We start from the raw sequence: 12140 nt of genomic DNA, 5'->3' as shown, positions 1-12140 counted from the left end.
ATGTTGTATTGTCGGAGGAGAAAAGCATGCACACATTTAAAAACGATACGCCAATATCGAGTTGTTGATCCACCTACATCACCAGCGGTTGATTCCGTTACCGGTTGGGATATTTAGACAAGACAACATTGTTATATATGAAAGGGTGGCATTGTAATTATTTTTCCTAGAGTGCTACCACGATTTATGTTGTATTCCACTTCACACCTGTAGGTGTTGGCTTTAAAGCAGAGAACCATTATGCATTTTAAGCACCATTAGCCAGTAGTTCATATTAGGCCCTGTGCACTTGACAATGGCCATCAAAAGTAAACTTACTCCCTATGATCTAAAAATTAACCCTAAATATGAAAGACATTTCCTAATTCATCCCTAGAGTTACTTAGTTGTGCACAGAAGTGATCCCTAAAATCAAATCAAATCAAATCAAATTTATTTATATAGCCCTTCGTACGTTAGCTGATATCTCAAAGTGCACAGAAACCCAGCCTAAAACCCCAAACAGCAAACAATGAGGTGTAAAAGCAGTGGCTGAAAAACTCCCTAGAAGGCCAAAACCTAGGAAGAAACCTAGAGAGGAACTGGGGTAGTCCTCTTCTGGCTTCGGGTAGAGATTATAGCAGAACATGACCAAGATGTTCAAATGTTCATAAATGACCAGCATGGTCAAATAATAATAAGGCAGAACAGTTGAAACTGGAGCAGCATCCAGTCAGGTGGACTGGGGAGTGACATTTGTTGTTGGGGCACGGTCCAGGGCTCAGGTCCTCTAGAGTGACTTAGTTGTTCACAGAAGCAACCCAAGATGTTCAAATGACTTAGTTGTTCACAGAAGCAGAACACCTAGAGTGACTTAGTTGTTCACAGAAGCGATCCTAGAGTGACTTAGTTGTCCACAGTTGAAACTGGAGCAGCAGCATGGCCCTAGAGTGACTTAGTTGTTCAGGTCCTCCAGAGAAAGCAATCCCTTAGATTTAAAGTGACTTAGTTGATAAACAAACTGACCCTAGCCCCCCGACACAAACTAGAGTTTTAGATTAACTAAGGGTCAAAGTAATGACCGGACAGGGACAAACAGGGTTTGATGTGAAAGCTTCTTTTGTAAGAATACTTGTTCACGTTACATTTAACATCAATTGTTTTGGTTACAGAGCAATGCAGTTAAGATGCTGTCGGAAAGTCAGCCACAATCACTAGCACCTGCACATAATTGGCGACTTAGTTGTCACTCATTCCTCTAGTTGTTCAAGGCATTCTGGGACTTGCAGTCAAAAAGCGTAATTCAACACAACCCAATACAATTACATATGCAAATAAATCTAAAGAAATATCTTTAGATACAGCTCAAAGAATAAACTTAAACATTAACTCAAACACATTAAAGTTACAACATAGAGTGACTTAGTTGTTCACAGAAGCGACCCCTAGAGTGATTTAGTTGTTCACAGAAGCGATCCCTAGAGTGACTTAGTTGTTCACAGAAGCGACCTCTAGAGTGACTGAGTTGTTCACAGAAGCAACCCCTAGAGTGACTTAGTTGTGCACAGAAGCGATCCCTAGAATGACTTTGTTGTTCACAGAAGCGATCCCTAGAGTGACTAGTTGTTCACAGAAGCAATCCCTAGAGTGACTTAGTTGTTCACAGAAGCGACACCTAGAGTGACTTAGTTGTGCTTCTTTTAGTAAGAATACTTGATCCCAATTGTTTTGGTACAGAGCAAGAGTTGACTGTTTGTTGTTCACATAAGCGTTATCACTCATTCCTCTCGCAAGGCATTCTGGGACTTGCAGTGACAATTACATATGCAAATAAATCTGAAATATCTTTCAGATACAGCTCAAAGAATAAACTTAAACATTAACTCAACCCCTAGAGTGACTTAGTTGTTCACAGAAGCGATCACCTAGAGTGACTTAGTTGTTCACAGAAGCGATCCCTAGAGTGACTTAGTTGTTCACAGAAGCGATCCCTAGAGTGACTTAGTTGTTCACAGAAGCAACCCCTAGAGTGACTTAGTTGTGCACAGAAGCGATCCCTAGAGTGACTTTGTTGTTCACAGAAGCGACCTCTAGAGTGACTTAGTTGTTCACAGAAGCAACCCCTAGAGTGACTTAGTTGTTCACAGAAGCGACACCTAGAGTGACTTAGTTGTTCACAGAAGCGATCCCTAGAGTGACTTAGTTGTCCACAGAAGCGATCCCTAGAGTGACTTAGTTGTTCACAGAAGCGATCCCAAGAGTGACTTAGTTGTTCACAGAGGCGACATCTAGAGTGACTGAGTTGTTCACAGAAGCAACCCCTAGAGTGACTTAGTTGTTCACAGAAGCGGCCTCTAGAGTGACTGAGTTGTTCACAGAAGCGATCCCTAGAGTGACTTAGTTGTTCACAGAAGCGATGAAAGGCGTCATTCACAGGGGTCTGGTAATTTCTCCTTGTATGGCTTTATTGTGTGGTCATATTCAGTACTTGAGCTCATAACTGAGATGCAAGCAGCTTACATCAAACAAGGGTCTTGATAATATTACTGAACAAAAATATAAACTCGACCTGCAACAATTTCTAAGATTTGTTACAGTTCATCTAAGGAAAATCAGTCATTTTAAAATTATTTTTATTTAACTAGGTAAGTCAGTTAAGAACAAATTCTTATTTACAATGACAGCCTACGGTGGCCAAACCCAGACGATGCTGGGCCAATTGTGCGCCACCATATTGGACTCCTAATCACGGCCGGATTTGATGCACCCTGGATTCAAATCAGTGACTGCAGTGACGCCTCTTGCACTGAGATGCAGTGCCTTAGACCGCTGTGCCACTCGGGAGCCAAATTGAATTGAGATAAATTCTTCAGGCCCAAATCTGTGGGTTTCACATGACTGGGAATAGAGATATGCATCTGTTGGTTACAGATACACAAAGAAACGATAGGAACGTGGATCAGAGAACCAGTCAGCACCTGGCATGACCACTATTTGTCTCATGCAGCGCGACACATCTGCTTCGCATAGAGTTGATCATGCTGTTGATTGTGGCCTGTGGAATGTTATCCCACTCCTTTTCAATGGCTCTGCGAATATGCTGGATATCGGTGGGAAATGGAACACGCTGTCATATACATCGACCCAGAGCATCCCAAACATGCTCAATTGGTGACATGTCTGGTGAGTATGCAGGCCATGGAAGAACTGGGGCATTTTCAGCTTCCAGGAATTGTGTACAGATCCTTGCAACATGGGGCCATGCATTATCATGCGGAAACAGGAGGTGCTGGGGACGGATGAATGGTATGACAATGAGCCATAGGTTTTCATAATGGAATCTCTGTGAATTCAAATTGACATCGATAAAATGCAATTGTGTTCGTTGTCTGTAGCTTGCCTGCCCATACCACAACCCCACCACCGTGGGGCACTCTGTTCACAACATTGACATCAGCAAACCGCTCACCCACACTGCGCAATAAAGGTAGTCTGCATTTGTGAGGCCGGTTGAATGTACTGCCAAATTCTCTAAAACGACCTTGCGGGCGGCTTATTGTAGAGAAATTGACATTAAATTATATGGCATCAGCTCTGTTGGACATTCCTGCAGTCAGCAATTCAATTGCAAGCTCCATGTCCTCGTCTGTCCTCAGTTGCAACATTCAGTTCCAAACAGCCTTAGGAAGCAATGTCAGCACAAGAACTGTTCGTTGAGAGCTTCATGAAATGGGATACCATGGCCGAGCAGCCGCACACAAGCCTATGATCACCATGTGCAATGCTAAGAGTCGGCTGGAGTGGTGCAAAGTTTGCCGAATCTGGGTTTAGAGAACGCTACTTGCCCGAATATACAGTATATATAGCAATATAGTAAAAAAAAATTAGATTGTTACATGTTTTGTCTTTATTTTCGTTCACTGTAGGAGGCAAAATGTAAATTGGCCGTTACTAAGAAGTGTACTGCACATTTTTGATGTGGGCCATAAACTCATGTGTATCCTCCACCATGGACAATGATTTACAACACAACAACTCTTTGTAATCTGAGGCAGGCACATGGTTAAAACGCATGGACATAATTTCAAGCTTGTACATGTATCTGTGAAATTTAGAAGGCATGAACAATTAGCTGGCACCGGCTGACAAAGCACCTATTATAGGTTGTCCATTTAAAGACTGTCCACATTTCTAAACGTCTTAGACCTGAAGTGTCCTACACCATCTGCCTCTTCACAAGTGCAAATGTATCGGTAAATATGATGTGTTGTATGTGTAATATTTGGGCAAATAATTAGAATTACATTGCAGTACATTCAACATCATTTTGTGAACTTCTGGTTTATGATTTCAGAAAAATAATTGCGTTGGTCGTCATGTCACTTCCACTGATTCTGAGCCCCCAGGTTTTTGGGCTCGCGACAGACGGTTTGATCAATCTGAGTAGGTTTACTTTTACGCATAGACAACATTATTTCAATACAACACTATTTTTAACAAAATGTATACTAAACACATCTAATTTTTACATTTTTACTCAGAAAATATTACAGGCAAGCTCAGCTTCATTCAGAGGGAAGGAAATGTTACTTATCTGCGGGACAAGGAGCTGGCCACGGAAGTTCCAACCGAGACAAAGTTTGAACTTTTCGATCCAATGAACACTTTACGCACTGCCAGATTCAACTATACCTGGGACTTCGGCAACGGGTAGGCCTATGTGGACTTGCCTGTTTATCATCGAATGTATGTTTTGTAGTTTAGGCTATATATTTAAATATTATGTGGTTGTTTAATTTGTTATTTATTTATTTATTCGATGTTGTGTGATGCTGTTTTTTACTGTAAGGATTACTGTTGTTTCTGTTGTCTTGTCAGTGTTGAATTTATTCCATCAGGGACCACGTTAGAAACAAGTGGAATTGCTTTAACCTGTTATCCCTGGGTTGTCCTCAATGAATAATTTTGCTCAATAAATCATCAATCAATTTTCTGGCTTTGTAAGAGAGGTGCTGAAGGGATCGGAGCCGTCTGTGCACTATAACTACTCATCCCCTGGAAACTACACTCTGCGGCTGAGAGTTGGGGCCCAAGTGAACAATACCTCTACTCCACTCACTGGGGTATACACCATGGACGTTACAGTTTTGGGTAGGTAGACAGAATACACATCATTGTTGTTCATAATTATCTGGTTTGAAATAGTAGAGCTTTTAAATATCACATTAGGTTTACCATACAGTAAGTGACACCACAACATCAATGTAGGTGTATTGCACATCTCTGCTATTTTCCAGACACCATCAGAAATATTGAATTGAGCCCTTTGAGTTTCCAGGTTTCCAGAAACAACAGTCTGGTTGTTCATGTGGATGGAAGGTGGGTACAATTTCTCAGTAGGCCACACAATTAACACACACAGCATACTAAACATGTATAACACATCAAATAATCAGCTCATTTATTCTCTCTCTCCTCTCTGTGTCCTAGTCTTCCAATGTGGGTGTGTTGTATTTATTCTCATCATCTCTCTCTCTCTCTAGTCCTCCCATGTGGGTCTGTTGGAGGTTCCTACAGAACTGTGAATCGGCAACCCCTACAGGCTGTCACCTGACCATGCTGTATGAGAACACCATGACACTGAACCACACCTTCACAGCTTTAGGAGTCCACTGTCTGGACATCAGCGCCCGCAACGACATCAGCAAACTGCAGACCTCCTACAACATCTTTGTGAGGAGAGATCGTAAGTCTGGTGTTATCATGTGGTCTGTGGAGATTTGGTCCACATTAGTCACACAAGGCAGAAGCTACAGGATAGTACAGTACAGTACACACTTTGTACTCTCACTTTTTTGGAAAGGCCCAAAAAATTTGTCAAAGACTCCACCCACGTCAAACTGTAGACTTTTCTTTCTGCTACCACGGCAAGCAATACCCGAGCGCCAAGTCTAGGACCAAAAGGCAGCTCCTACCCCCAAGCCATAAGACTGCTGAACAATTAATCAAATGGCCACCGGGACTATTTACATTGACACGCCCACCTCCCTTTATTTTTACACTGCTGCTACTCGCTGTTTATTATCTATGTATAGTCACTTTACCCCTAACTACATGTACAAAATAACTTGAGTAACCTGTACTTGTATATAGCCTCATTATTGTTATTTTTATTGTGTTACCTATTTTTATTTAGCTATTTTTATATTATTTAGTACATATTTTCTTAACTCTATTTCTTGAACTGTATTGTTGGTTAAGGGCTTGTAAGTAAGCATTTCATGGTAAGGTCTACGACCTGTTGTATCCGGAGCATGTGACAAATACAATTGGATTGGATTTGAATACAGTATAAATGGTTTGATATGGTACAAATGATCCATCTATTAGTACAGTGTCCCTCAGCAGTTCAGGTGGTACAAGAGGTTTTGATGAGATTTTATCTCTTTAGATTTCATGGTTCTTCCTGTAATCTTCAGCTGAACCGAGTGATAGTGTGTTCAGAGAAATGAAAAGATGCCAGTGGGACAGTGGCCAGGGTTGAAGAATGCAGCTAAGGAGTTCTGGAGGAGAGCAATTTAACAGCAGGACCCACACCCCATACTGCATTTGTCTCCTGTGGTGAATTGATTTGTGCTGGATGGTATCGTTACAGAGGAGTTTCAGGAAGCTTGTGACCTCATTTTAATGCATAACAAATAGATTGTTTGAAACCAGACTTCTGAAATAATGATGGTTTGTTTAAATAGGAACATGATTCAAAGTTGAGACATTCTAATAATCATGTATGCAGATACTCGGGAGTATGACAGTCACTAATTGGGAGATAATTGTGAAAGAAAATCAATTCTGCTTGTAGAACTTATGACCAGTATTCAAGCTTGTCTAACTGCATCATGTAATACTGTAATATTACAGTATGTGAAGTGTTCTACATTCCTTGAACTATGGGCAAAACAGTTCTCTCTTTGTCTCCTAATAGCCTCTTTTAACCTGCTCTTCATCATGATATGTGCTTGGATTGTCTTGGCAATCCTCGCCTTCATCGCTGTTATAGCCTGTCGCCACAAGAAAGGACGCAACAGCAATCCACAGGTAAGAAGGAGACTGATAGAGGGACTTGTTGAAGAATGTTATGCTCTGTTTCTATACTCCTCCTAAAGATATGAGGCTATTCTACAATGTAGCCACAAACGGTTGATCTACATGTATACCTAACATATTGACTTAGGATCAATTCCAAAACTTGGTCGTAACCATAGAAAGCACCGTCAAGCGGTTTTGTAGTTTTTATTTTATTTTTATTTAACCTATATTTATACAGATTTTTCTCATTGAGATAAAATCTATTTTTCAAAAGAGGCCTGGTCCAACAGCAGCAGGAACAAAGTTTGAGACAAAACAACTTACATACACTAACACAACATTGAACAAAACTATAGACACACACACAGTACAACAATGACATATTACGTAAAGAAACAGGACTCAGCGTTGACTCAGACTAGTAGTGACTTTAGTAGTGACTTTGTTTTCAGAAAATCTCTTCCTTTTGCATAATTGAACATATTGGCTAAAAAACGGTTGAACCACAGCTTTTAGCACGACCAAGGGACTCGTGACTCGAGTATGAAGGACTCGAGGTTTACTGGACTCTACATTTACTTTAGTTATTTATTTAACCTTTATTTAACTATGCAAGTCAGTTAATAACAAATTCTTATTTACAATGACAGCATACATCACTGCTGTCAAGTGATGGGGGTTTTCACAGTGTATTTGTTCTTGTTCAATATGAAATTACTATTAAATATTCAGACAATGTAGCCCTACAAACTCCAAAAAACACTTGTGTGTCAGTGTAAATATGCATTTTTTATTTGACAGATGTCTAAGTCCAGTAACGCCACTTACTCCAGTATGAACATGGAACTGCAGCCACAACAGAACATCCCTGATATCAGTAGTGATCTCTATGTGTCCGGGCCAAAGAACGAAGAGGTCCAACCCCTTCTACAGCACGGGACCAGATCTGTCGCCAAATCCTACCGCAACTAGTCTTCATTTACACACTTTGATTTGAGCTTGTTAATAGTTTGCCATCAATGTATAGTTTGAGATGAATATACATTACCAGTAAAAAGTGTGGACACACCTAATCATTACAGGATTTTTCTTTATGTTTACTATTTTCTACATCGTAGAATAATAGTGAAGACATCAAAACTATGAAAGAACACATATGGAATCATGTAGTAAGCAAAAAAAGCGTTAAACAAATCAAAATATATAAAGATTCTGCCTTGATGACAGTATTGCACACTCTTGGCATTGTCACTCCAATATCACATGAATACACATTAGACATGGCAAAAGTTTCTCCACCAACGAGCGATGTGAACAGTTTGTGACTTGAACAGTGCTTGTGTCCATAGAAATAGATGTGGTACGCTCGCGGGGCGGGGGTGATGAGACCTGCTAGTAACCCTGTAGGGAACGATTCTGATGGCTATTACTTAAAGATACTGGCTGTCAACATCTATAGAACATGTTTACAAAATGATTGGATGGAATGCCAAGAAAGTCAATGATGAAAGTAAAGATAAATCAAGTGTCTTTGTCAGCAAGAAGTCTTGTTATATTTACATTGTTATACACTGGTTTTTGGCCCCCAAAATTGATGTATTTGTTGGATAATCGACATCTGTCGCCGTTATTTCTACATATTTATCTTGCTGCTCATGACTACCAAAAGGTACCATCGTTATGTATCTGAATGGTATCTTACAATACAATCTAACTTGAGTTGTAGGCCTACTTCATGTTATATACCCACAATCATTAAATAATATGAATTGTTCTTTTATGTAATTTTTCTATTTTACCATTTTCATGATATAATATACCTCAATTGAGGTTACTCATAAGTGGATGCTATTGTTAAGATGCAATTGTAATTGTACTTTTTAGGATGATATTAATATTTTGAATTCAACATTGCCTGTGGTTACTAGCCAGCTATTGTATGTGTGAACGATGGCTAGCTCCTCGAATGATTCCAGTCCCTTGTATTGTGCGTCTATTGTAGAAAGAGGCAACGATTCGCAGAACATATGTGCTCTACAAACGTTTTGTCTTTTCTTTCGGATGCAGATGCAGAGAGTGAATTCTGATTCATTTAAACTACCTGATCTCCAAAGTCCACATCTATAGTCTCAATCAACCACACACAATACAGCGGTGCAGAACAGCACTGCTTACACGGAGATCATCCATTCACCTTCTCTGCGTCTTACAAAGACACAGCGGTTGGAACCAAAAATCTCAAATTTGGACTCACCAGACCAAAGGTCAGATTTCCACTGGTCTAATGTCAATTGATCGTGTTTCTTGGCCCAAGCAAGTCTTTTGTTTTTATTGGTGTCCTTTAGTAATTGTTTCTTTGCAGCAATTCAACCTACGGCTGGGCGGTATACCGTATTGATGCAGGGACCGGTTTGGATTTTTACTTAACCTTCTATACCAGTATTTGAACGTTTGGTTTGTTAAATGTTATAAGCCATGGCTAATAAATGTACTGAGTAAGAGCAAACATAGCTAGCTAATACAGCCTGATAATACCAGTGATGGTGAGGACCTAAATCAGCATGTTGTTTGTGCGACAGTATCTTCTAAATCAAAGAGGAATATGCAAAGCAAGAATATGTTAGCTAACGTGAACTCACCCCATTCCATACAAATGTAACATTCAAACGAGGCTACAAAGAAAACTAATGGGACTGTATCGACTGTGTTGACGTCAAAATCGGAGGTGTGAACTAGGTTTCTATTCAAGCGTTGATCGACATGATAATGGCTCCATAGTCCATAGTTGAATAAACTGACCCTCCGTTATATCTTGACGTGTCATGTTGTAACGTACAGCACGCATAAAGCAACTATTTCTGTCTTACAATCTCTCTCCACCAGGTGCAGCACTTCTATCACCCTTTAAAAAAAAGAAATGGACAGTGACGGGGGTAAGGGGGGATACCTAGTCATTTTTTTCGTCATCATTGCATGCGATCATCATTCTCAAAGCCGCTGTTTACTTCTAAGATCACTTTAGCACCGCACTAAAAACCTGATTCAAATTTGACACAAACCTTCAAATAGGTATGTAATGACACATTATATAAACTCTTTATAGTGTTTTATTTACATTTTAGAGGCGATAAGGTGATAAGTTGGACAGATCGATTGAAAAAAAGCAATTGTCCCACACAACATCTGTCCTTCTCACTATCACGCATTAGTTTTGCGTCCCCACCCGCCATTTTTAAAAAGACCCGACGGGGCTCATTGCCTGCTTGAATTATGCAGAAAAGGGCAGCGTTTAGGTCATGTAATTGATTCTGTTGGAAAGGGGAGAAATTGTGCTTTACAATGGTATTGACATTACTGTTGATCTGAAAGTATTACGTTTTTGGGGTGCTAAAATAAGGGCAATTGTATGGACCAAGGCGATGTACGAGTTTACGTGAGTTTACGTTACATGATGTAGCTAAGAGAAAACATGCAATGTAGCCAATGCTTATAGGGTCCCCTAGGAAACACGTATCAACACTTTAGTACCTACCCTGTCACAATAACACCTCCCTGGTATTTTAATTTGTTGTCAACTCAAACAACACTGTATTCAAAGTGCCCACTATTATATTCTAACTATATAATTAGACTAGTCATTCTATTTCCATGATTCCAACAGTTTTGCTATAATTCGCAAGTCAAATCGCAATTGCAACATTTGCTTAAAAATAAGTCAGAGATTATTTGCCTATATCGTGCAGCCCTACATGTGGAAATTATCTCAATTGAGCAGTGGTGTAAAGTACATCAAGGTATATTTACTTAAGTCCTTTAATTTGGTATCTGTACTTTTCTTTACTATTTTGACAACTTTTACTTCACTTCATTCCTAAAGAAAATACTGTACCTTTTACACAAAACATTTTCCCTGACACCTAAAAGTACTCGTTATATTTTGAATGCTGAGCAGGACAGGAAAATGGTCCAATTCACACACTTGTCAAGAGAAAATCCCTGGTCATCTACTGCCTCTGATCTGGAGAACTCAGTAAATGCAAATGCTATGTTTGTAAATTATGTCTGAGTGTTGGAGTGTGCACCTGGCTATCTGTAAATTATGTCAGTGTTGGAGTGTGCACCTGGCTATCCGTAAATTATGTCTGAGTGTTGGAGTGTGCACCTGGCTATCTGTAAATTATGTCTGAGTGTTGGAGTGTGCACCTGGCTATCCGTAAATTATGTCTGAGTGTTAGAGTGTGCACCTGGCTATCTGTAAATTATGTCTGAGTGTTGGAGTGTGCACCTGGCTATCTGTAAATTATGTCTGAGTGTTGGTGTGTGCACCTGGCTATCTGTAAATTATGTCTGAGTGTTGGAGTGTGCACCTGGCTATCCGTAAATTATGTCTGAGTGTTGGAGTGTGCCCCTGGCTATCCGTAAATTATGTCTGAGTGTTGCAGTGTGCACCTGGCTATCTGTAAATTATGTCTGAGTGTTGGAGTGTGCCCCTGGCTATCTGTAAATTATGTCTGAGTGTTGGAGTGTGCACCTGGCTATCCGTAAATTTAAAAAAGAAAGAAAATGGTTCCATCTGGTTTGCTTAACAAGGAATTTGAAATTATTTACACTTTTACTTTTGATACTTAAGTACATTTGATCAATTACATTTACTTTCAATTCTTAAGTATATTTAAAACTAAATAATTTTAGACTTTTACTCAAGTAGTATTTTACTGGGTGACTTTTACTTGAGTCATTTTCTATTAACGTATCTTTACTTTTACTCAAGTATGACAATTGGGTGCTTTTTCCATCACTGCAATTGAGTTCAACAAATGCAGAAACGACAAAAGTGCTGAAATTTGTTTTGGTTGAAGTTCAATTGAACAGTATAAAACAATCAGAATGGAGAAAGACTCATTGAAATAATGTAGAATACATGTGTTGCCACTCTAGGATCATTCACTACTCATAAAGCAAATGTAGAACTTTTATTATTTAAAAACTAAAAATACCGTCAAATACTGTCATTACCGTCCAATTTTAAAACAAATACCATGACACAATATTTTGGCCTTATCGCCCAGCACTAC

General features: G+C 39.6%; 1 protein-coding gene across 1 annotated transcript; it reads left to right on the top strand.

Annotated features, from left to right (window-relative positions):
* The first annotated feature begins 4198 nt into the window (after window positions 1–4198).
* LOC124037315 (transmembrane protein 130-like) lies at window positions 4199–8839 on the top strand. Its single transcript, XM_046352028.1, has 8 exons — window positions 4199–4232; window positions 4334–4422; window positions 4521–4689; window positions 4985–5130; window positions 5277–5358; window positions 5523–5725; window positions 6962–7074; window positions 7867–8839. The coding sequence occupies exons 1-8, from the start codon at window positions 4225–4227 to the stop codon at window positions 8035–8037; spliced, it is 981 nt and encodes a 326-aa protein (XP_046207984.1). The 5' UTR covers window positions 4199–4224; the 3' UTR covers window positions 8038–8839.
* The last annotated feature ends 3301 nt before the right edge of the window (window positions 8840–12140 follow it).

The sequence above is a fragment of the Oncorhynchus gorbuscha genome, linkage group LG06 (genome assembly GCF_021184085.1).
Source record: "Oncorhynchus gorbuscha isolate QuinsamMale2020 ecotype Even-year linkage group LG06, OgorEven_v1.0, whole genome shotgun sequence".
Lineage (NCBI taxonomy): Eukaryota > Metazoa > Chordata > Actinopteri > Salmoniformes > Salmonidae > Oncorhynchus > Oncorhynchus gorbuscha.
This window is presented reverse-complemented; position numbering and strand designations above follow the sequence as displayed.

Coding starts and splice junctions, on each gene's coding strand:
- LOC124037315 (XM_046352028.1), top strand. Junction 5,726..6,961: donor CATCTTTGTGAGGAGAGATC/GTAAGTCTGGTG, acceptor GTCTCCTAATAG/CCTCTTTTAACCTGCTCTTC. Junction 7,075..7,866: donor GACGCAACAGCAATCCACAG/GTAAGAAGGAGA, acceptor TTTATTTGACAG/ATGTCTAAGTCCAGTAACGC.